At 43.4% G+C, this 25,919-nt stretch overlaps 1 protein-coding gene across 4 annotated transcripts in view; it reads left to right on the top strand.

Moving 5' to 3' along the window:
* Positions 1–24,624, top strand: part of FOXO3 (forkhead box O3) — a 123,531-nt gene extending 98,907 nt beyond the window's left edge. For 3 of the 4 annotated variants that reach the window (XM_036075288.2, XM_078054905.1, XM_078054906.1), the window contains 2 exons: positions 5,622–7,057; positions 19,823–24,624. In XM_036075288.2, the coding sequence (XP_035931181.1) occupies positions 5,622–7,022 (1,401 nt within the window). In that variant the 3' untranslated portion in view covers positions 7,023–7,057; positions 19,823–24,624. The remainder of the gene's footprint in view (positions 1–5,621; positions 7,058–19,822) is intronic. The other variant, XM_078054907.1, reaches the window with a different exon arrangement.
* Positions 24,625–25,919: the final 1,295 nt, after the last annotated feature.

Here is a 25,919-nt window from a genome sequence, read left to right as displayed (position 1 = left end):
GCAATCACACAGAACACAGGTTTGCCAGTTCTGTTACTATTTAACTACATCTGAAGCATTTCTGTCTGGTACAGGGCTTGCTTCGGTATAAATCATTTTGTAAAAGAGCATTGACATAAAATGGGATGAAGAGTGTTCTTATTTCTGCTCTCTCTTCAGACATGTTCTGTTAGAGGTGCTTTAAGGATTTTCTAAATCTTTGGGCCAGGTTGGAGAAAAACTGGCATATTTGTCCCTGACACTAAAGTTGCTTCCTAGAAGATGTTTGCTTTCCTATAATTCATCAGTATCTGGATTTCTTAGGAGTGGACTTAAATAACCAGAACTCTTCATATGATTTTGGGTTGAGATTGTAGTAGCTTCTTGGCTCCTTTAGTAAGTAAATGTGATGACAGAATGGCCTGTGCTCAAGTCCTGGTTGTTAATATTTTTTTTTTTTTTTTAAGATTTTATTATTTATTTGAGAGAGAGAGAATGAGAGACAGAGAGCATGAGAGGGAAGAGGATCAGAGGGAGAAGCAGACCCCCCACTGAGCAGGGAGCCCGATGCGGGACTCGATCCCGGGACTCCAGGATTATGACCTGAGCCGAAGGCAGTCGCTTAACCAACTGAGCCACCCAGGCGCCCCCGGTTGTTAATATTTACCTTATCACCTCAGCATTAATGAAAATGTATCTCTAGTACTTCAGCCAATTAATAATGGCTTGCCTCACAAGGTATTTCAAAATGTCTATTAGAAAAATCACTCTAGTCCTTTCAAACCATTCCTGCTTTACTTCAGCTCCCAATCCCCAAACTAATGTAAAATCTTAGAAATATAGACTGGTATGATATATGAATTAGTCGAAAACCATAGACTATTTTTAGTGGTGGTTTTATAGTTTAAAGTACACATAGTACGTTGGAAGCTAATTTACAGACCCTAATGCAGAGGTCTTTAGAGAACTTAAATGATAGGTCATTAAGAAGATTTTACAGTTGGCTTGTCTGTTTTTATAAATCCCACTTCTCCTTCCTGGGACTGCATGAGGGAATGGCTATTTGAAACCTTATAGAAATCATATCACCATTAACTTTTGTTATCAGGGAAGGTGTGGGGAAACATTGCAGTTCTGACATTTTATTTGGCATTTATTTATTTACCTTTTCCTGCTTCCAAAATTTAGGTAGAGAAACTAGTGATTAGAATCATGACCTGTGAGGAAAACCAGAATACATTCCTGGCATCTGACCTTGTTAGGGTGAGGGGACATTTGAACTGGAAATGGACAGAGGGGCCCTATTCATTGGCCTTCTGTCAGTGGCCCATCTTCAGATCATGGATTTTGTAAATGGAAAGCTGACCAGCCAGTATGGATAAAGGCTGCTGAGATAGGGGACTGTCACAATGCTGGTGGCAGCTTTTGTGTTGTCTTAGTAATGTAACTGGAAAAACCTGTCAGAGTGTTGTGTAGGTAATATGCCTTAGGGCATGCATTCTGCTACTAATAACCTCTAAAACAGGAGTTGAGCAAAGATTGGAAACTGAAGCTAATCACCGATTTAAGAAGTCAGGTTTTATTTCAGAATCTAAGGGCAGTTAACGTTGGTTTGTATGGTGACCACTGCGCTCTCCCTAGAGTGAATGCTATTATGGCCACCTAGTAAACAAGTACAAACAGGGGCTGTGTGAGCCTTCACTTTCAGATCGGTTCTTCTGAAAGACCTTCCTTAAAAAAATTTAATTTAGAAAAGACCCATCAAATTATTATCCCTATTTCATAAACAAAATTATAGTAATGTTGTGCTTTTTTTCTTCTTTTTGGGAAAGGAATCTTTTTTTTTTTTTTTTTTAAGAGAGAAAGAGAGCAGGGGCCTGGGGAGCAGAGGGAGAGGGAGAGAGAATCCTAAGCAGGCTCCATGCCCAGCGCAGAGCCCAGACACGGGGCTCCATCTCACAACCCTGAGATCATGACCTGAGCCAAGATCAAGAGTCTTGTCCCTTAACTGACTGAGCCACCCAAGCTCCCCCAGAGGGAAGCTTTTTCTCTGAGCAGAATAAGGTTGTGCCTTTTATATCCTTCTTTCTTAAATGTTTCTTTAAGTTGGCACAAATAGCTCAATGACTTCTAAATAATTTGGTGACAAAGCTGTGAAAAGTTATAGTAAAAGCGTTGGATTGGGTTCTGGAAAACAAATTTCACTCTGGGTTATATAGACACTTAGCTGTGTGACCTTGTGTTAAGTTATTTAATATCTCTCAGCCTGAGCCTTCATATATATGACGAGGGCACTGTTACCAACTTTGCAGGTTTATTATGAGGATTAGAGACCATGAATCTAAAAGTTATGGCCCAGTAACTGGCAGTGCTCTAATAGGCAGGCTCTCATTTCTTAACCCTTGAGATCAGGGACCTGGGCCCTGACACCCTGCAGTTCTGGTCCTAGATGTGGGTATGCCAGCCCCTTTACCACATGCCCTTCCAGAAGCTTAATTTCTGTCTCCAAATTTTAACGAATTGTAGCTTGTAAATTTTACTAAATTATACACATACATTGAGGTTTAGAGTTGTAGTAATAGATGACCATTAGAAAATTCACATAGGGCATTTTGGAGTTTTTTTACAGTGTTGCTTTTTTTTTTTTTCCTCCTGTTTGGTTCAGGTTTAGAGTTTAAATGTAAAAATACATTTAAAAAATGTATATATTGTTGGGCACCTGGATGGCGCAGTTGGTTAAGCGTCCAACTGTTGATTTTGGCTCAGGTCATGATTTCAGGGTCCTGGGATTGAGCCCTTCGTCGGGCTCAGCGCTCAGTGGGGAGTCTGCTTGAGATTCTCTCTCTCCCTCTCCCCCGCTCATGTTTTTTCTCTCTCTCTCTCTAAAATAAATATCTTTTAAAAAATATGTATTGTTCCCTAAGTGCTTTTAATTTTTATTTTTTTTAAATTTTATTTATTTGAGAGCACACACGTGCGTGCATGTGCACGCACGAGCGGGGGGTGGGGGCAGAGGGAGAGGGAGAAGCAAACTCTGCTGAGCAGGGAACCCAAATGGGGACTCAATCCCAGGACCCTGAGATCATGACCTGAGCCGAAGGCAGATGCTTAACCGACTAAGCCACCCAAGCGCCCCTCCTAAGTGCTTTCTAAGGGGGGGAGGTAACCCAGTACATAAGATTGGTCATTGTTAATCCTAGATGTTGATATGAACTCTTTCCAAAATCTAGAGCTAAGTGGGCTGGCCAGGGTTGCACATTGCTCCCACAGAGCTTCAGAACCTTCCTGTTTTTTCACCAAGAAGTTTAAGTTTTTTATTTAATGGATCTAGTCATCTGAGTACTCAGATAGTAGAACCACCTTGCACTTACCTGCATTTTGAGCCCTGCAGAGTGAATTTCAAGAGCATGCTTCATATCTGATTTATAAAGTATTTTGCTTTTTAAAGAAATGTGATTTCTGAACCATTAGTAGAGATGCCATTATTCTTTCAAAAACCATAAGAGTAAAAGGGAATCAGAGTATATAGTCTCCTGGGCAACATTTGTCTCATCAGATACTCAGCATAGCATATTCCCTGTTTTTTTCTCTCAGATGTGTCTTTATGGCCATCATAGAAATGCCAACATATGACCCATGGTTGCAAATGTTCATTGCCCAACCTGAGCTGTAGGCCCTCCTTGCTGGGAACATAAATATGGGAAACACAGGTTATTTGCTTATGGTAAAATCCTGCTGATTTTCTGTGTTCTAAAAACATTCTGGGGGAACACATGTATTTGCATCTTCTACATAAATACAGTTAGTGATTGCCAATTTTTTAAAAACTATGGTAACTTTTAGGATTGTATTTAATATACAGCATCAGGAAATACCTTTTGTCTTTAACTTGCAAATAAAAACTCATCTGGCCTGTAGGTGCTGTTGCAGATGTGGAGAATACCATCAGCTCCTCTCTTTTACTGCACATGAGGCATTTTACAGATTAGAATGAGGCCACATCAGGTGATGAGCTCTCTCCACCATGTGTACTGTGTGTTCTATAATAGCAATGAAAACACCCTGACTTGGTAGCATGACCGGTTCCTGAAGTATATTATCATATATCATTCTTACATCATCCCTGTCAGGGAGGGATGGTTTGGATGTTGTTATGGCTATAATGAAGGTAGAGAAGTAAAGTTGTTGCCTACAGATTAAATGATTTGTTCAAGGTCACATGGTTGATCAGTGGCAGAGATAGGAGTGGATCTGGGTCATCCCAGCCAACCAGGCTTATCTACCAAGCCAAGAGGAGGATCTTGCAAGATGGCTGCAATTGTTAGGATTTTGAAGATATTTTGCCCTATTTCTTTCTTTCTTTTTTTTTTTACCCTTTAATATAGAGTAGTTTTAGAAATACAGAAAAGTTGTAAAACTAGTACAGAGAGTTCTCGTATACCCAACATCAATTTTCCCCTATTGTTAACATCTTACCTTAATCTAAGGTTTGGTTCATTTGTCACAACTAATGAACCAATACTGATACATTATTATTAACTGAAGTCCATATTTTATTCAGATTTCCTTCATTTTTACCTAATGTCCTTTTTCTGTTCCAGCATCCCATCCAGGATACACATTACATTTAATCATCATTCTTCCTTAGGTTCCTCATGGGTCTGACAGGTTCGAGGAACACTGAACAGGCAGGCATTTTTTTAAATGTCCCTTAATTGGAATTTTTCTGATGTTTTTCTCATAATTAGACTGGTGTGATGGGTTTTAGAAGGAAGACTACAAAAGAGGGTGCCATTTTCATCACATCAAGAATGCATATTATCAACATGACTTAGCCTTACTGATGTTGACCTTGATCACCTGAGATAGTGTTTGTGTCTCCACTGTAAAGTTACTTTTTCCCCTCCTTTCCATGCTGTACTCTTTGGAAGGAAGTTACTATGCTCAGATCATTGCCTTGAGGGGGGTATCTATATAAATTATTTGGAATTGTTCTGAATGGAAGACTTGCCTATTTCTGTCAACTCAGCAAATCCTACTCTACCATTTTTTTCTCATGCCTGTTGGACAGGTGTGAAATTATGGCAAGAAGAGGTGGAGTCATAGAAGGGATCGGTAACAATTTACACCAGTTCTGAGTTTATAGACGTGGTTAAGAAAAGGTAGATGCTGCCTTAAACTAGTGGAGGAGGGAACCATAAGAGAACAAAATGGCCCCCCAAGTGATTAATTACCCTTAGAGAGCCAGGGAGGTTTGTTGCAAAGTGCAGGGAGAGAGTGCTGTGGTAATAAATTATAAGTGTGAACTTCAGTATAGGAAATAGAATTATAGAAGGGACAACAAAATTTAGGAGTTTGGGGAAAACAACATCATTGAGCTTTACACATGTCCAGCATCTCCTGGATATGAAACCATCTCCCACCTCCTAAATACTAAACTTGGCCATTGACAGTGTTGTCATTGAATTCCAACCTGGGTGGGGGGGCATATCATACAAATGTTTGTCTTTTTTTTTTTTTTTTAAACCTCCAAAGTTAAGGAGTCCCCCAGCCCTGAAATGAGTCTGATTAACTACCTCTTCTGGGTGCCTAAGTTTTGGACCCTTTTGTCTCATATTCTGCATTTTCCTTTCTCTCTGCAGAACTCTATCCGGCACAACCTATCACTGCACAGCCGGTTCATGCGGGTCCAGAATGAGGGGACCGGCAAGAGCTCTTGGTGGATCATCAACCCTGATGGGGGAAAGAGCGGGAAGGCACCCCGGCGGCGGGCTGTGTCCATGGACAACAGCAACAAGTATACCAAGAGCCGTGGCCGTGCAGCCAAGAAGAAGGCAGCCCTGCAGACAGCCCCTGAGTCAGCAGATGACAGTCCCTCCCAGCTCACCAAGTGGCCTGGCAGCCCCACGTCACGCAGCAGTGATGAGCTGGATGCGTGGACGGACTTCCGCTCACGCACCAATTCCAATGCCAGCACCGTCAGCGGCCGCCTGTCACCCATCTTGGCGAGCACAGAGTTGGATGACGTCCAGGATGATGATGCACCACTCTCCCCCATGCTCTACAGCAGCTCCGCTAGCCTCTCACCCTCTGTAAGTAAGCCATGCACTGTGGAGCTACCACGGCTGACCGACATGGCGGGCACCATGAATCTGAATGATGGCCTGTCTGACAACCTCATGGATGACCTGCTGGATAACATCACCCTCCCATCATCCCAGCCATCGCCCACTGGAGGGCTCATGCAGCGGAGCTCTAGCTTCCCATATACTACCAAGGGCTCCGGCCTGGGTTCTCCAACTGGCTCCTTTAACAGCACAGTGTTTGGACCCTCGTCTCTGAATTCCCTGCGCCAGTCTCCCATGCAGACCATCCAAGAGAACAAGCCAGCTACCTTCTCTTCCATGTCACACTATGGCAACCAGACACTCCAGGACCTGCTCACTTCAGACTCACTCAGCCACAGCGATGTCATGATGACCCAGTCGGACCCCTTGATGTCTCAGGCCAGCACCGCTGTGTCTGCCCAGAACTCCCGCCGGAACGTGATGCTTCGAAATGACCCAATGATGTCCTTTGCCGCCCAGCCTAACCAGGGGAGTTTGGTCAATCAGAACTTGCTCCACCACCAGCACCAAACCCAGGGCGCTCTCGGTGGCAGCCGTGCCTTGTCGAATTCTGTCAGCAACATGGGCTTGAGCGACTCCAGCAGCCTTGGGTCAGTTAAACACCAGCAACAGTCTTCTGTCAGCCAGTCTATGCAAACCCTCTCGGACTCTCTCTCAGGCTCCTCCTTGTACTCAACTAGTGCAAACCTTCCCGTCATGGGCCATGAGAAGTTCCCCAGCGACTTGGACCTGGACATGTTCAATGGGAGCTTGGAATGTGACATGGAGTCCATTATCCGTAGCGAACTCATGGATGCTGATGGGTTGGATTTTAATTTTGATTCCCTCATCTCCACACAGAATGTTGTTGGTTTGAACGTGGGGAACTTCACTGGTGCTAAGCAGGCCTCATCTCAGAGCTGGGTGCCAGGCTGAAGGATCACTGAGGAAAGGGGAAGTGGGCAAAGCAGGTCAGTGCCCAATGCTATGGCATTTAATAACAAAGTGGGGATGATGGGGGGGAGGCTGACTTTTATTTACTTTGAACTTTATTCCACATTGAGAAATTGAGAACCACAGAGCAGTGGTACACAGTAACGTGGCTCCCAGCCATTTCATCTCCACGTCAAACAGGGCCATCAGGTGCCCCTCCCCACAATTTGCTGACAGCTCAGGAATTTTACTGCGAGTAAAAAGAACATACACACATTCAGAGATTTCATTCTTCTTTGTATCCAGTCACCCTCGCTTACCCATGACACAGGTCTCCCTACTTGATGGATGGATGAGGATAGAATGGAAGGGGAGGGAGGGGGACCTTAGGTCACACAAACTTCAAAGTTAAGGACCCAACCAGAGGACCTTCTTAGCCTCTCAAGTCCACCATTACCATTGTCGATCTTCGATGTTATGGTTTCTTCATCTTTTTCCAGTAAAGTAACAATTTGCAGGTACTTCTAATTTAACTGTAGAATATATATTCTGGACTCCTTCATGCATGACTATTTCCACCAAAAGCAAGATCTGTTAGATTCTTCACCATAGTACTAATTGTCTTTATTGGTTAGTGTTCAGCTTTTACACATTTAAAAGAGCAAAAGAATTAAATTGAAAACAGTTTTTATGTGAGAGAGAAAGAGAGCAGTTGCTCATGTGCTTCTTGTTCCCCGAAGTCTAAGTGAGGTCAGGTTCCAAACAGTGACATGGGTTGGGAATGGGAGCAGAGATTTTCTAAATTGTGGCATTTTAATACTGTTGGAACCAGAAAGATCACACATGATGTGATAAGAAAAATACTTTACTGGAATCAGAAATCAAGGGTTCAGGGGCGCCTGGGTGGCTCAGTCGTTAAGCGTCTGCCTTCGGCTCGGGTCGTGATCCCAGGGTCCTGGGATCGAGCCCCACATCGGGCTCCCTGCTCGGCGGGAGGCCTGCTTCTCCCTCTCCCACTCCCCTGCTTATGTTCCCTCTCTCGCTGTGTCTCTCTCTGTCAAATAAATAAAATCTTTAAAAAAAAAAAAAAAAAAAGAAATCAAGGGTTCAGTTCCACTTCTGCTACTTTCTGGCTGCTATCAGGAGTGTGTCACTTAGCCTCTGAGCCTCAATTTCCAGTTTTATAAAATGAGAATAATCACCCCCTTGTCACTTCTTGGGGTTATTATAAGAATCAAATGCACTGAAGTATGTGAAAGTGTTTTGTAAAACTGCAGTGGGCTGAAATATGTATAGTGTAATTAGGTAAACATAACTGACTGACAGATGAGTAAGCAGGGAGCCCAGAGAGGTTAAGTAGTTTGCCAAAGGTCACACAGCTGGACCCAGAATCCGTCTTTCTTGAATGTCTTGAACTGTGATAGTTTTCCCTAATTTTCTCTAGGTAGAAAAAAATAGGAAGCGCTCTGAACTGGAGCCAGTGGAGCAGATAATACACAGGCTTGCCCTGAAACTCTCCTTAAGAAGTAAGGTGAGCACTGGGGTATTCTGACAGGTTCGTACCCCCAGACCCTACCCATGTTCAAAGACTCTGTTCTGTGCCCCAGCTCCTCTTTTAAAAACATCTCGGCAAGCCTCTTACATCCTTCTTTAAATGGTGTAAAGGGGAAATGGGATTCAAAGCCATTAAAACCTGAGCCTTGTTTAACCCTCTGCCCCTGGGAAGGAATTACAAGGGTCTCCTATGGTGAGCTCAGTGCAGTTCACGGGGTAGTTGTAGAAAGGGGAATGTCAAGAGTGTTGTGATGCTAAAGCTTCTCAGCTTCCCAGGCATAAGCAGGCCCCTAATGGAACTCAGACATCTGTTTTCAGTCACTTAATAGCCCTTGAGATGGTAAAAAGACTGTAATGGAAGCTAAATAGGGTGACACGCTTGCATGCCAGCCAGTTCAGTCCCATACCAGAACTCAGACTGGTGAAGAGTGGCCTTGAGAAATATAGATATTTGGCTTTTAGAAGAATAAATAGTTTGTCTTCCTTTAAGAAGTGGAATGTGATTGTGGCTTCTAATGACCCAAGTAAGTTTTAATTTTGGTGTAGTTGTAAGGAGGCTACTTTCTAATTCATTGAGAAGAGGTAGTTCAGAAGGAAACGTACTATCAATTCTTACCTACTTTTTCAATGTAGTTCAATAGCAGACCTTTCTTGTGTATGTATACTTCTGAAAGATTATATAAAAATATTTTGAGGGAGATGTAAATACATTTTAAGGCATATTTAATGAATTATTATTTGGATGATAAAGAACTACTTTTGGGATAATGCATTTTATTATTATGCCCTAATGTTCTCAGAACATTTTGGGGAGATTGTTTTGAGAAGATATTTTTTCATTTAAGAATGAAAAGTCACCAAAATTTCCTGAAGGTAAACCAGCTCAGTGTGATCAGAGCAAGAGAAGAAACATCCTAAAGACGACAGGGGCTTTGAGGGAGTCTGGTGTCTGAGTTTAGGATTTCCATATTGCTTTGGAATGAATTACTCCTCTAACCAGCCAGGAGCACAAATGTCCTGAAGTATATTCTTTACTTTTAAACTTGTGACTCTCCTAAATTTGCAAAACCGGCCTGAGGTCACCACCTCAGACCTCCCTTCTCCCAAATTGAGCACCCCAGCTTCCCAAGACATTTTTGGTTTGGCTTTTTTTTTTCTCACTAGTAGTCATGGTATTCTCCAGACTCACTTCCTGGCCTAACAGAAGGTCATGTGACCCTAAATTAGAGCCCTCTGGTTGTGGAGTTAATGGAGCAGCTCTGTCCAGTTGATAGACAGTCTTGCTAGAGAGCTGTGGAGAGGTGCTCCTCTGGAGGGCTGGGTGTTTCACACACGTCATTCATCTTAGACCATGTGTAAAATCCTTTGACCTATCTGGAAAAGAAAAAAAAATAACCATACCTTTTTATGAGTGCCAGCTACTGGGGTGTGAAGGGCACTGTCTTCTCTCCTACAGCCTGGTGCACATACTTGCAAGTTGGCAGCAGAGATGTTGTGAGCTGGTGTTGTTGCAAGGCCAAGCTCCCAGCAAGCCCTCCTGTGTCTGATGTGTGTCTCCTCAGAGGGTGGGCAGCCTCAGTCTCACTGTTGTTTTGAGGTCAAAAGATGCCTAAGTTCACAAGCTCTTTCATTCATCTTCATCTTTTTGGCATTTGGAGACCCCATTAGGGAGCAGCCCCGTATTTAGTTTTAAACCACTTTGCGATAAAGATTGGAAGACATCAACCAGAAAAGGCCCAGCTGGAGAGCGGAGGTATAGTTCTCTCCCTGCTTCTGCACATCACCAGTGAGTCTCTCACAATAGTAGGCTTCTCGTCTGTCAGATGAGGATAGACTCATAGAGTTTCAAAAGTGCATAGTAGATGTAATTTTAAACCCGAAACCTAACATTCTGTCTGTGAAGTGGCCCTAGTAAGAGATACGTGATGGTACAGAATTATAAAGAAACAGTGGTGTACTAGTGTGGGAATGTCAGGATCTAGTGTTGGAGGCCATTTATGTTATGGAGTTTATGTTTAGGCTGCTTTCCAAAAGGAGCAAATTTTTGATACTTGTTGAACTGATATCTGAATGCTCTGATTCTGTTATGTATTCATGCTGGGGAATAGGACTAATTCTAACCAAATACAGGCAATGTAGGCTATTTGTATCATGTTTTTTTCTTGTTGTAGATATTTCTGTGTTACGCAGTGTAACGTATGATAAGTATGAATCTGTAAGTATGGCATGGAGAATATACTCTGTTACTTGCACTTGGGGCTGTAGTCTTAGTCTGTGGTTACAATATGCCGTCTCAAGAATTCTGCATTTGCAGGGATCTTTATTCTTTCTTACCTTAAAAAAGCCTGAAGTCTGAACTGTCATTCGTTGAGAATGGCTGTCCGGATCTTTTTAGTGTTGACAACAGTAAAGGAAAATTGACAACAGCTGTGAAGGGGTTTTCTATGCAGAGGCTGGTACACTCCTTACACACATTCTTTTCCCTAGAAAGCAGTGATATCCAGCACTGAGGCTGCTCCTCTGGGGCACAGGGACAGAGCCTGAGTGACTCTCACTTCAAGCAGTTGCATTTATAAATGGCTTTCTGCAAGGTCTCTTTGGCCACAGAGCTTATATGGAGCATGAATAAATGGGGTGAAAATCACCTGAATTACTACTGGGAATTCTTGTAAACTTTAAGCTTCCGTTAAATGCTTCTTTTTCCAGGGTTCATAATGCTCAATATTCAGCATCTCATAAATAACGTTTTCTCAAGTAAAGTCTTCCCCCAGGTGCCACCTGTGCTTCTCACAGTCTGCCCTTTCTTTATAGAGATGGGAGAAAGGGGCTTGTCGGGATCTACCTCTGTGCTGTCAGTGGAGAGATGGGCTAGGGTTCCGCCTTGTTCCTGGGGCAGATGGAAGGATGTTTGCGGACTGCTTGCTTTTCCTGACTTGGTGATGCATGTTCTAACACTGGATTTTCATTCCAAGTGGAGATTCCCCACCTCATAAGAGACATCATCCACTTCACCCTGGTTTTGTGGATGTGTTCGTTTGATGTAAAAACATTGCTTTCCCCCATCTTCCAAATTGTTTTGAAGTTTAAAGTTCGAAAAACTAAAATTAATTAAAATTTTTTGAAAATTAGTGTGACACTTCTGATATTTAGAGGTCCCATAAGTGTTTCTCAGTGTTCCACAGAATACTAGATCCTCAAGGTATTATGGGTATTAAGTAGAAAATGCATTCTTTTTTTAAATTTTATTTTATTTTATGTTATGTTAATCACCATACAGTACATCATTAGTTTTTGATATAGTGTTCCATGATTCATTGTTTTGAAAATGCATTCTGTGGTCAAATAAGTTTGAGGAATACCATGTTAAACAAAGTGAAATAGGGTTGTTGCCAGTCGGGCTTCTCAGAGCCTTAAAATTTAATACATGTTATGAACCTTCTAGTATAGGATTGCAATATTTCCTAAATTTATTTGATATCTTGAGTCAAATCCTTTTTGATCAAGAAACCATAGGACCCATGTTCTAAGGAAACCCCTAAAGACATGAACCAGCCACCCACTTCAGCTCGCTGTCACTGGGGTTCTGCTGTGGTGGGAACCGTGGGTTTAAAAAGCCTGCCCTACAACCCACTCCAAGTTAAGTATCATCTGTGTGGTACGGCAGAGGAGCTGTGGGATTTTGTAGCAGAAGGCTGCCATTTTCATGGCTATGTGTCAGAGTTAAGTCACTCATCTCCCTCAGTCTCAGTTTACTTATCTGTGAAATGGGGTTAAAATGGAGACCTACCCCACAGAGCTCTTATATGGGTTAATGTCCTTTGGCAACTTTTAAAGAGCTACTTAATGTTTATTGTTACTGACAGTGGCTCCAGAGGTTAATACAGAATCAGGGAGGCAGCCAAGCCAATCTTACACTGTTGGCAGAAAGAACAAGTACTTTCCTCAATAAACTAGAATGAGTCTGGTTTCTTTTTATTAAAAAGGTATAGCGGTTGGCTGTTGTGTGAAACTTTGGATGCCCCCTAGAAGTCCTGCCTACCAATTTGGAGGTACCCATGAGAGAAACTATTGTTTCACGAACAGGGCACTTCTGACATAGATGGAATGAGGAGGTTTGTGTGTGGTACCCAGAGTATTCCCTTAGCATCTTTAAAGGATTGCCTGAGAAGTCCTAGCTGTCTGGCTTCAGCTTTCCTTGGGGTGTCTGTCAGTACCCAAAAGGCTGGTAGCACTTTGCGGAGGGAACAGCCTCCCCCTGCCCCTTCTCTGCTCCCTTTTAGTGTAGCCTCTTCCTGCTGGTTGGGAGCCTAGAAATCTGATCTTGCCCTTCTCACTGCCAGCCCATCCCAAGCCGCAGAAATAAAGCAGAGAAATAAAGAGCTGTTCCAGCCCCCCTAGGGCTCTCTTGAGAGCTGAAAGTTGCCACACAATAAATAGCCTGGTGCTGGCAGTGATCTGGCCATGGACACCCCCCCCCCGGGGTCGGTGGTTTACCCCCTTACTGGCTAATGTGACACAGTTTGGGATTCAGAACATGTGGTCACTGTGCCCTTAAGATCTCTTCCAACTGTAAGTTCAGTGAAAACCCAGAGAAAATGGGCTGTTCTTCCCCAGGAGCTTTCCTCCCAAAGAAGCAGGACCAGCCTTGGAACTGAAACGGTCCACTTCCTGCAGAACTGCGCACTTGGGTGCAGCTCTTGTGCTTTGCTTTTCTTCCCCAGTAATAGATGTGGACCGTACTCTATAATTCTAGATTTCCTGTTCTTTTTAATAACCTCTTTTTGGCTAAAATCTATGATATTCATTTATTAAACGAGAATTACTTAGTCATGGAAGCCTCAGAAGGTAATCCCAGTGTTTCCGGAGGATAAAACGTTAATTGCCAGTCTTGGTTTGATTGAAGGTTTGCGTATCAGGATGTCTTCTCTCTCCCTCCTCCCCTCCCCTTCTTCCTCTGTCTCTTTCTCTCTGATGAAAGAAGTCTGGATCATAAGATTTTCTTTCTTTCTTTCTTTCTTTTTTTTTTTAAGTATTCATGTCTGTGTGGAGTGTTTGACTCCTTAAGGAAATTTAATGGCCAAGAAGAGAAGGCCAGAGGTTCTGAGGTTGAAATTTTAAATTAATTTCCAGTGGGTCTCCATGTATATGTTGCCACTGTAATTAATTGGAACTTTGATTGGTCATTTGTATGTTCAGAAATGATCAGAAAGCAATACAGCCCAACATACCTACAGATATGGTAGAAGGTGTCCCTATGCCTGCTGCCTGAATGCCTCAAGCCAAAGCACTCTCTGTCCAGCTCGTTCAGTTCAGGTCGCCTGCTGGCTGGGATAGGGGACCCCATGGAAGGGAGCTCCAGGCGCTTAACCAGGCTGAGCAGGGACATGAGGGCCTCCCATACCTCACTCCTGGAGTCTGCACTCCTGGCCAGGCTGCTCAGGGCGGTCCTTTGTCAGTCTTGGAGCCACCCCTGAGACCCTCCTTTCAGTTCCCTTCTTGGTTTCCTTCTTCTGCTGCACTGGTAGAATTGTTGCTTCTTGGCCACCACCTGAGTCACCTGCATGTCCTGGTCTTACCTTACAGGTGGATGAGTGGTTTGGTCTATTTGTGGAACTAAAACAGCTGATTCTGTGTTTTCAATTTCAGAATCACTTGTGGAAAAATTAGATGGTCTTCAAAACCCTGTATATCTAAAGCAGGAAAAGAAGACTTTGGAGACCCTTTTCTTCTGTAGCTGGTTGTGGAGCCCTTAGATGGGCTGGCACACTAGACCTACACTTGCAGTCCCAAGTCCCAGGGATGCAGTGCGTTGGCTGCACACTCGCAATCATCTCCTCCCCCCGCCAGTAAATGCAGTGAAGAGTCACACAGGCAAACATAAACATGTGATATTCGGGTCACGGTTTATGGCTCTACACATTTCTTCCTGTACAGTTCCCTCTTGTTTGTAAGTGGTGAATCACTAAAGCAGTGATAGCAATCTGAGAGTTAGAGTAGCAAGACTGTTAATTTTGGTCCTTGTAATAAAGGATGTGTATGGTAGGATATACAGAAAAGATGGGAGAAGGTAAATATTAAATACTTTTTTAAGTTTTTAAATTAATTTTTAAAAATCTTATTAGTTGAGGGGCACCTGGGTGGCTCATTCAGTTGAGCATCTGACTCTTGATTTTGGGTCAGGTCATGAGCTCAGGGTTGTGAGACCGAGCCCTGTGTCAGGCTCCGAGCTCAGAGGGGAGTTGGCTTGAGATTTCTCTCCTTCTCTTTCTGCCTCCCCCCACCCCAACCCGCCCACTCCCGCGTGCACACGTGTGCACACATTCTCTCTCTCTCAAATAAACCTTTAAAAAAAAGGCATCTGTGCCTATGGACTACATTTCCTAGAAACTTGACTTTCCTTTACTGAGGCTCCTCAAACTGAATACAAATTTGGCTTCCAGCCTGGCCAAAACCTCCATACCTATCCTGTTTCCCTCATCAACTATTCCGTATCTAAAGTGGCAAGTTGACAGCATTTGTCAAAATGTATTTTTATAGAGCTGCACCACCTCATTCCCCTTCTCTGGCAGTCCTGGAGGATGGCACTGTTTGGCCAGCATTGCAGGCCGAGAGCTAGATTTTCATCTGTCAGGCGCCTGCTGCCACAGTGACCACTGGGCTGGCTTTCCCGTGCTTCCGTAAGTCTTTGTCTCCCGTTCCAACCTGGGAGATACTGAAAAATTACCAAATTAAGCTGAAGTGGTGTACCCATTAGGTGTTTTCTTGAGCTGTTCCATGTTTTGGCTGTGAAGATGGACTCCAAGGGAACTGCTGCCATTTTGGCGCTCCAGAATTAGATCCACAGAAATGCCGTTTTTCCTGGGGTGACACCAGCTCCAAAAGCCTAGGTGGATGGTGGCAAATGGTTGTGGCTCGTGATGGATTGGGTGTCCCGGAGATCCCTCTGGGAGCAAAGCAGGGATGGTGGCAGGCAGGCATTTCTTTGCTCTCTCCTCAGGGGTGGAAACATTCATAGTCTGAAGCCCACACCTGTTCTCTGAACTCCACATGAGGTTTCCCTGTCAGATCGAGTGAACATTGATTCATTTCCTTTTCTGTCCTAAATGTTCCATATTTAGTCCCCAGCTTGTCCTGGGGATTGCAGGTTTGGCCTAAATTATCTTTATGTTTAAAGAGTAAGGAAAATTGGTGTTTCACTTTAATTTTGTGTTTCAGGCAGTCGTCTTCCAAACATCTTTTGTTTTAGCTAGGAAAGCAGTGGATAACCTTCATGGATTTGTGGATGTGAGAGTTTCATGCTACTGGCTTGTTTTCCTTCTGTGTCATATTTGGTATTAGCGTCCTATTCCTTTCCTCTGTGCCAAGAAGATAAAAACACTGCTGAGAAATCCACGTTTGTCACAGTGGAGTTAAGTTGTGGGAGGACAGCAGTAGGAACTTTTATGTTTTATTCCCAGATTAAAGTTGATTGGGGTTGTTATGTTTTGTGTAGAGTTTTTTGGAGGCGTTGCCCTTTCTTAGAACATCATGTGATTTAGTGGTGATAATTAGGCAGAAACTTGTCTTCCCTACAGATGCCAAGATTATAGAGGGACTTACTCTCACCAGAGACCAGATGACAGCATCCATAGATATTTTTAGAATAGGTCTCATCATTTGGCTTCCCCATTTCATTTTCCTTGTATCAACAGTCTGATTTCAAACTTATTTATTGGGCACAGGGGGGAAGAGAGGGGACCGTCTCCCCATTAATGAAAGTCACTGATGGGACAGGACAACATTTTTTTTTTTTTAGGGCACTTTCATATTTATTGTTAGTTGGCCTATTGCCTAGTAACTGCAAAGTGATAGCTGTAATTCCCTTCAGCTGTATGCTTCCTTTTCCTTCCAAATGTTTTGCTTAAATCTGATGTGTTCTTAAACTTAGAATCAGCATCAGCATACTTAAACATCTTATTTTAAACAATGTTAAGAATGGGAGAGCTTCATTGAAACCCACCACACCTGTACCCAACCTAAGTATCATTAAATTCCCAGCTCAGTAGCTGGTGTCATCATTTAAAGTGCTCCCTCTATTCTTTCCGTCATTGATGGAGTCAGATAAACATGTGCAAACAGAGTCACCAAAGAATGGCTAAAAATCTAAGGCAGATAAGGAGCTGTGTTCTTTGTGACTCTTTTTAATCATAAGGTCTTCCTAGTGAATGGTGATTCTGGTGTTTCTTTTAAAGAAGAATGCTTGTATTTCTCTTCAACATTTATCTGATTTCTTTATATTTTTACAATATTTTATAATGTATTTGCTTTCTATCACAGAGAAAACAGGTCACCTTTCTGTCCTGTGGAGTGGGATTTCCTCATTACATTTGTCCTTGTCAGAGCTGCCTTGGAACTGGGCCTCTCCTTTCCTGGCTCCCTTCTAAGCACACAAAGTTTCCCTTGCAGGCTGAGAGGCATGGCCTGGGAGACCCCCAGGGAGTGCCGGGACTTAGTGCCACAGGGGGCCCCACGCTCATTCTGCAGAAATGGAAGGAGTCCTGATCAGTGCATCTCCTTTTGAAAGATGGTGTTCCCTGAAGATTCTGGGCCTTTTGATGAGGGAATGTTTATTTGGCCTGGGGATTGTTGTTGGCTCAGTGTGGGCCTCCTGCCCCTGGTTTCAGGGCTGATGCCCTGTTCTGCTTAGAATGATGCCATGTGGGGGGTTATAGGTGCCCTCTGCCTCCTTTCCTCCGATGCTGACCCAGCTCCAGCATAGGAGCAGGCTGCATGCTCTGCCTCTGTACTTGGGGAATGAAGTGTGTCACCTTCCCAGTATGCACTGGTTTCCATGGCTGAATAATTAATACCGGAGGGAACCAGGATGGGGTCTGAATTAGGTAGTGCTTTACAGCTTCTCTCTTGGCACCTGGGGAGTATAGTCCTTGATGACTAATCGCATAGTGATGTTAGATTGTGGTTTATTAAGTGTTACTGGGAAGGAAAAAACTGAATACCCTTCCAAAGAACCATGTCTGTACCCTTATCCATTCACTCCTCGGGGGTTCCAGGTAGAGTAGCGAGAATAGCACTGGCTGGCTCTAGGAGGCTAAATTCTTCACAGATACTTAGATCTGGTATCTGTTTTAGCTGCCTTTTTTTTTTTTTTTAAAGTAACCTCTACACCCAGTGTGGAGCTTGAACTCACAACCCCGAGATCAAGGGTCACATGCTCCACTGACTGAGCCAGCCAGGTTGCCCCGCTGAGCAAGGAGCCCAATGCAGGACTCGATCCCAGGACCCTGAGATAATGACCCAAGCCGAAGGCAGGTGCTCAACCAACTCAGCCACCCCTGTTTTAGCTTTTTCTTGCTCTGAAGCCAACAAGTCCAGGATAATATTGTCTAGTACCTTTACAAAGCAAAAAAAAATCCATCAGCTGGGGAAATTAAATACCGGGGATGGGTGGGGGACAAGGGGCCTTTTTTCCTTCTTTATTGTTGCTGCCTCTGATAAAACCCCTAAGTGCTTCTGTTTGGAGCTGTAGCAAGGGTAATTGTGACCATGGTTCTGCATCATTACCAATACTAAGCCCTGCTGTCTTTATGAATATTGGTAGTGAAAGGTAAGATTGCCAGCCAGCCCAGCCATAGAAGAGACTGAAGTCGTAAGTACATTTGTGAAAATTCCAAATGAACCTATGATAATATCTGGTCTAAAGAGTGGAAAGCAGATGTGTAACGTATATGTGAGCTTACTGGTGCACATTTCATGACTTGCTTACCTTCTCTGATGAGAAGATGGTGTGAACTCACCTTGCTTCCCTCCTACTTCTCTATCCATTTCTTGGCCTAGAGCCATTTTTTCCCTGTGGTGACGGCTGACACTGTCTCCGTAAACCAAGGGTCTTACGTCCTGAGGTCTGTTTTGTTAATTCCTTTATTTATTTTTTTTAAGATTTTATTTATTTGACAGAGAGACAGCGAGAGAGGGAACACAAGCAGGGGGAGTGGGAGAGGGAGAAGCAGGCTTCCCGCAGAGCAGGGAGCCCGATGCGGGGCTCGATCCCAGGACCCTGGGATCATGAGCTGAGCCGAAGACAGACGCTTAACGACTGAGCCACCCAGGCGCCCCTGTTTTGTTAATTCTTTTAGCTACATCTCTGTGAGTATACTTTTTTTAGTCCTTTAACTTTTCTGGGCTCAGAGGTCTCAGGAAGTCTGCTCAGACATGTAAATTCAGATGGTCTGAGAGGACCTCTTTTGTGCCTCACCATTGAAGACTGTTGAAGGCAAAATAATAATAAATTGTTAACTGTTAAAGAGATGTTTTGTGGGAGGGTTTCTTGGCCATATGTGTGTGTTAGATAATTTTTTTCTCTGCAGACCTTTAATATTAAAAAAAAAAATTCCCACACATCCCATTTAGAGATAACTTACTCCTTTAATTAAAGCAAGGGAAGTCAAGATGATCTCAATCCAGCAGTGCAGACTGAGTAAGCCTTTGTGGAAAATGGCCATTTCAACTCCCCTGGTATTGATGGTAAACAAGGTCGGTTAGTCCATATAGCCAGTGGGAGAGAACCAGAAAGGCATAGGCTGGTCTGCTTAGGGTGACCAACTTTTCTCGTTTCAGCTTGAAAGTTCCATGTCCCAGGATACCCCTCAATCCAGAAGTCTAGAGCAAAATCCCATCTGCACCCTGACTTACTTAACTTACTTAAAAGGGCTGACTAATGGGGCACCTGGGTGGCTCAGTCAGTTAAGCGTCTGACTCTTGGTTTTAGCTCAGGTCATGATCTCAGAGTCATGAGATTGAGCCCTACATTGGGCTCTGCACTCAGCATGGAGTCAACTTCTTTTCTTCTCCCTCTGCCCCCTCTCACCCATCACGTGTGCGTGCACACGCACTCTCAAATCAGTCAATCAATCAATCTTAGAGATATTAAAAAAAAAGAAAGGGCCTACTAAAACACCCCTAACTTGCCTTTCTTTTTAACCTCCCAAGATGAATGACCTCATTTCCTCTAGGCTTTTTCAACTTGAGAGCATCTTGTAATCAAGCCCAGAAATACGGTAAGTAGTCTCCATGCTTTGTCCTTAGGTTTTCAGACCTTTGAAGCTAGTGTAGCAAAACAGCTTTCCTGTGAGTACCCTTAGTTCGGAGGTGAGGTGAGGAGACAGGAGGCTGGTGAAGTATGACCCGGAGGTGCCTACAATTGCTTTTTGAATGTCCTTAATCATCTTTGGTTTTCTTTTCTCCTCCTGCAGACCCTCAAACTGACACAAGACCTACAGAGAAACCCTTTGCCAAATCTGCTCTCAGCAAGTGGACAGTGATACCGTTTACAGCTTAACACCTTTGTGAATCCCGCACCATTTTCCTAACCCAGCAGAGACTGTTAAAGGCCCCTTACCCCGGGTGAAGCACTTACCCTTGGAACAGAACTCTCTATATAAAGTATGCAAAATCTTCCTTGTACAGGGTGATGAGCCACCTGCCAGCGAAGGACAGCACCCTGTCAGCACCACCCACCCTCGTTCAGAGCACACCATGAGCTCCTGTTGGCGATTCTGTGGCGTATTCATATCATGATGGTTTATGGGATGTTTTAAGTGTCATTTTTGTGTTTGTTTTCCTTTGACTTTCTGAGTTTTTCACATGCATTAACTTGCAGTATTTTTATGTTAAAATGTTAATCATCCTTCCCCTGGCAAATTTAAAAACAGAAGGAAAATGTTGTACCAGTTACTATTTCTAGCTTTGGGCATCACAAGCATTTGAGCCCTTGGAACTCCATAAACTAACAAATTACATAAACCAGAGGGGGATTTTCTTTCTTCTTTTGTTTGGTAGAAAACTATGCTTTTCTAAAACCTGAACAATGGCACAACTGTTTGCCGTGCGCACCAGTCCAGGACTGACCCCTGCATAGGCCCAACGAATGGAGTGCTGCATTCGACCCAGTGTGTTTTCGTTCTGAGTGAGGGGCCTGGGGGGGGGCGGGGAGAGACCCCCAGCACCTGGTCTGCAGTTGCCAGAGCAGTCGGGCCTCTGGTCTCCTGGCATTATCCTCAGCTGATGCAGTGAATAGTGATGGTATGCTGGTTAGAAATTAGGATCTTTTCAAGAAAGAAGTCAGCTCAGCTGCCCACTCATTGCCAAATGCCACTAAAGGATTTAGTTTTAAGGAGAAAAGAAAAAGAAAAGTAGTCCTGTTTTGCTTTGCAGAAGAAATGAACTTACAGGTGAGCATTAAGCCTATAGTGAGAAATGTGTGAAAAGTACAAACCAGAGTCACTATTTTCCTAAAATACCCTTGATTATTTTCAGCCTTGCTGTGTATAATCGGATCTACTAGACATGTATGAGTGAGAGGCAATAGCATACAAACTGATTTTTATATATATACACACACACAATCTATATATATAAAAGCTTAGATTGTAATTGTACAAGTGACACAATGGAAGTACAAGATAGGGCAGTTTTGACATTTTTTTTCCCTCCACCTTTCTGCTTCTATGGATTTCATTTTGTTTTGTTTTCAAAAAGTTATGGTGCTGTATAGGTGCTTTCTGTTGAACCTGGAAAGTGGGATTATATTAGTTACCCTCTTTGGTAGGCAGAATAGTTGGGAACACCTTAGGTACATATGAAAGACTGGTGTAATGAAGCTCTGATTAGCACAGCATATGCATACTTCTCCAAAGTGATATATGAAGACTCTTTTCTTTGCATAAAAAGCATTAGGTATATAAATGTATAAATAAATTTTATCATGTACAGTACAAAAATGGAACATTCTGCATGGACGTTAGGAATACAGGCTAGTATTTCAGCACAGACTTCCCTGCATGAGTTCTCGCTGACGCTTGCACCGTGCAGTGGGCACTGACTCCCTCCCACCAACACAGACGTGCCACCCGACCCCTGCACCTACCACCGGCCACCAGGGGACCCCTTGTGCACCTTCACTTCATAATTCCTCTGGGGGTGATAATGGTGGTGATAACAGCTCCTAGCATAATGAAAGTTCCATTTGGTATTGTCACACATCTCTCCCGCCTCGCTTGGGTTGTCATGTTTGAGTGATGGCCCTGTTGATTTCACCCTGCCTTTTACTGAATCTGTAAATTGTCGTGCAATTGTGGTTATAGTAGGCCTGTAGCGTATTGCCTTTTCTAAACTGCTACACGTTTATAATCTTCATTTTAAAAGTATGTATAATTTTTAAAAATATGTATTCTATTCACGTGGTCTGCTTGTCAGTGAGACAGACTTTTGCTTACTGTATTCTTTATAATAATGCTAGCCACTTCCTTGACTCTTTGGTAGTCCCCTGCACGCAAGAACTGTCCAGTATCACTGAAAGGAGGCTGCCCGTCTGGGTTCCTAGGTGATGCTGCCCTGGTGGGGGTGCCGATGGGACTCAGCTGCAGCAGCCGCAGGGAGGGAAAGGTGAAGGGAGGTCAGATACGAGGAGAACCCGGAGTGCTTACAGCATGAGGGCCCTGAGAATTTCTCTCCTGAACTCAAAGAAACAGCAAACTAACAAAATAGCTAATTTGCCTTTGCAGTTTTATAGACCCTGGGAGCTACTTTGGGAGTAAGAAAAGCAACTCTCAAATATGTTTCAACTTTAAAATGTTGACTTCTTTTCAGACATGTGGCATCTCATTCTCCTTTTTTCTCAGTGTTTGTTAAATTTCAGGCAGAATGTCTTACAAAATGTCCTAGAACCAGATTATAATTTAATTGAAAACAGCTGAGGGAGGGACAGAGGAGGTCTGAGAGCAGGGCAGCCACAGAGCACATCAGGAAAATGGAGGGGGAGGGGTGCTTTGACTTTGTTGGGTTTTTTGTTTCTTAATAATGCAAATAGCATCTACTTGTAGAGCATTGTGGAGAGCTGAGGTCAGGACAAAGTTGAGTGCCAGCGTCAGTTTTGGGAGGGAGTTGGAATAGTTAGGCCCATCCAGGATCACAGCAGCACCACTCTCAGCCTTGGCCACTGCTGGCTGACTGTCCACCCAGAGGCCCGACACCCCCCCACCCCCACCCCTCACCCCCGCACTCGCCAGGTTCTGCGGTGGCCAGACAGGGCAGAGGTGCAGCCTAAGACCTCCGCCTCTTACACTGAGACTCTGCTCTCAGGAAGGGCCAACTGTTGGCCGCCGTGTGGAGTTCTCATTGTCATGGGTCCCTCACAGTAAGTTTTCTGATCTGGAGCATCTGGGTGGAATACTTCGCCTCCAGGGGCCTGGCAGCTGTAATGTTTGCATCCTGATGAGAACTATTCCAGGTTATCTTCAGCCTCTAAATAAGCTGCTCTAGGGAGCCGTCCACTTTTAATGGGAAATTAGAAGAGTAACTAATGTTGAAAACATGACATGCACTCTTGGGTTCTGTTCTCTCTTCAGGCTCCAGCACCAGATACCTTGTACCAAAGTTAGAAAAGAGCTTTATCATCAGCCTTCTCTGTCCTGGTGTGAGAGCTGCCTGCCAGGTTCAGCTCACCCATTAACTGTGAATGAAGCTGAGCTCGATCTACTTTATTGCATCCTCTGCAATAGGATGATTGCTGAAACATATATTTTTTAAAAATTTCAGAAGTTTGTCTTTCCTGTTAACGGGAGGATTGTGCAAGTGGACAGTGATACTGTAACACACACGTGTGATACAAGATGGGCTGTGTGTGTGTGTGTGTGTGGTGTTGAGTTTGGGTATTCTGTGTGTGGCACTTGAGCACCCTGAGGGGAGGACCTCACGACTCACAGCTCAGGACAGCTCTGCCCAGTCTCAGGGTGCCCTTTCAGGTGGCTTCCGATCTTGTTGAAGACAGTAGGGACAGACTTGGCCTACACCCAGTGGACCCCGCTTATGGAAAGAGGACTGTTGGAATCTCTTGGGGAGACTGTCAAGAGTAAAGCGGTCAGACAGCCAGTCCTGTGTCATGTGCTAATGCCATGGGCTGCTAAAGGGAAATGGGAATGTCACCCTTTCTCTCTGAACGCAGAAGCAAAACCCTGATAGCTCTAACTCTGATTTCCTTTTTCTTGATGTATTTGGGGAACATGTATGATTAGGCATACTGTTGTATTTTTTGACTTAGCAGAGTTTTTTGTAGAAATGCAATCACTGGCAAAGAGGTACGAAAAAGCCAGCCTGTCCTGAAGACTGGGGGCAGCAGGGGCAGTGAGGGGATAGTGAAGGCCTTGCGAAATCCTGTCTGCACACGAGATCTTAACGCAGACGCCCAAGGAACTGAAAAGAGTATATCCTATTTGATCTAAATCTTTGGTGGATAACATTTTATGCAGTTTGAATGAATGAAATATTTTCCTCTTGTTTAATTTTGTGTGTATTCTTCTTTGATGAATGATTGGTTCTGAGGCCTCTGCCACACTCCAGAATTATTTGTGTGGCTGCTTTTAAAAAACTATGTGTATGATCACTTATTTCTCTAAAATTATCTCATTGCCTGGCAATCAGTCTTCTCGCGTATACTTGTCCTAGCACATTATGTACACAGGAAATGTAAACAGATGTGAAGGAGGACCAGAAAAATAAGTTAATATTAAAAAAATATATTGTGCGTTTTGGCTTCACATGTTTAACTTTTTTTAAGAAAAAAAAGTTGCATGAATGGAAAAAAAAATCTGTATACAGTATCTGTAAAATTGTCTTACCTGTTTCAATTTCTTGCTCATGCCCCATTCAAACTAGAATTAAATATGGTGCATGGCCATATTCAAACACCTAAGAGTCCAGCAGTTGGTACTTTGGTTTGAAGCACCTCATCCTTTCTTTCCAAGCGAACACTATCATATTGCATTCTTGCTGAGGATTTTGTCCAACCATATGTTGCCATGAATTAACTCTACCACCTCTCTTCTCAAGAATCAAAACCAGTTTGATTTGGGAATCTTCCCCTTTCCAAATGAAATAGAGATGCAGTACTTAACTTTTCTTGGTGTTTGTAGATATTGCCTTGTGTATTCCATTTAAAACCGTAATCTAGTTTGTAAAAGAGATGGTGACGCATGTAAATAAAGCATCTGTGACACTCTGTCTCACTCCAAGAAGTCTTTTGTTCTCCCTTCCCCTTTAACTCCAGATGTGAAAGGGCTGCATTTCTGTCAAGGTCTTCCTGTGGAATGACTTCACAGGCTGGGACAGGCACAAAGCTGAGAGCCTCTGTCATGAGCTCTCTAAACCGAATGATCTAGCAAACTTTCTCTCCAGCCAACTTGTGAGCTCCACAGACAACCAGTTTAATAAAAGCAGATCAGATCTATGGCCTTGTTCATGGTGGCTGATAGTCACTTTGGTGTGCATGGTGTCATGTTGCCCAGGTGGGGCTTTTAGGTAGGGAAGCCGGATTTAGACTCTCTGCCTTCGCTGAGTGTCAGAGATTTTGACTTATCAAAACTTTGGCCCTAATAAGGTCCCCCTCATGTGAGTGCCGTGGATGAACATCGGTCATCGACAGAGCCCTCCTGCATATTGAAAATTAGGCACAATATTTCAGGCCTCTGGTGGCAACAGCATAAATATTTCCTCCGTGTGTTCATTTAGGGCCTCTCAGGAGAAACTCCACCCTATTGTAAAACTATCCCTCATAGCCTGGGTGGTATTTTTCATTTTAATAGACGTAGACATTATTCCGCTTTTAGAAACTCCCCAGTATTGGGTTCAAAGTCCCAAGGAACATGATGGACTCATTTCAGATCAAGTGAGTAAATATTTTAAAGTTTGCCCTTCGGAAAAAAAATAATAAAGTTTGCCCTTTGAGATAAATTTTATATTGGTGGAGTGTCATGCTTTCCTAAGTTGTCCTTTCCATGGTTTTAATTACCTATGACGGTAAAACCTCACCATCTTCTACACCAAAGCCAACTGGGAGAAGGTATTCCATTTGAGATTGCTTCTCAGTTTTCATTTTGTTTCCCAAAAGATTAAAGATGGAAACCTAATACTAGTTATCATAAGATTCTCAATAGAGCCTTCTCCCAAACCAAGTAAAAATTCAACCAAAAACTAATTAAAGTTAATGATCAACAATTACTAAGTCAAGTGTGGCAGTGGGCCAGACACTGATGAGCACCAGAAGAACCAGGACCTGGCCATCAACAGATGAATGGATAAAGAAGATGTGGTATATATACACAATGGAATATTATGCAGCCATCAAAAGGAATAAGATCTTGCCATTTGCAATGACGTGGATGGAACTGGAGGGTATTATGCTGAGCGAAATAAGTCAAACAGAGAAAGACATGTATCATATGACCTCACTGATATGAGGAATTCTTAATCTCAGGAAACAAACTGAGGGTTGCTGGAGTGGGGGGTGGGGTGGGA

This window comes from Halichoerus grypus, chromosome 9, assembly GCF_964656455.1.
Source record: "Halichoerus grypus chromosome 9, mHalGry1.hap1.1, whole genome shotgun sequence".
Lineage (NCBI taxonomy): Eukaryota > Metazoa > Chordata > Mammalia > Carnivora > Phocidae > Halichoerus > Halichoerus grypus.
Note: the sequence above shows the minus strand (reverse complement) of the source record. Positions and strands in the feature narration are given on the sequence as shown.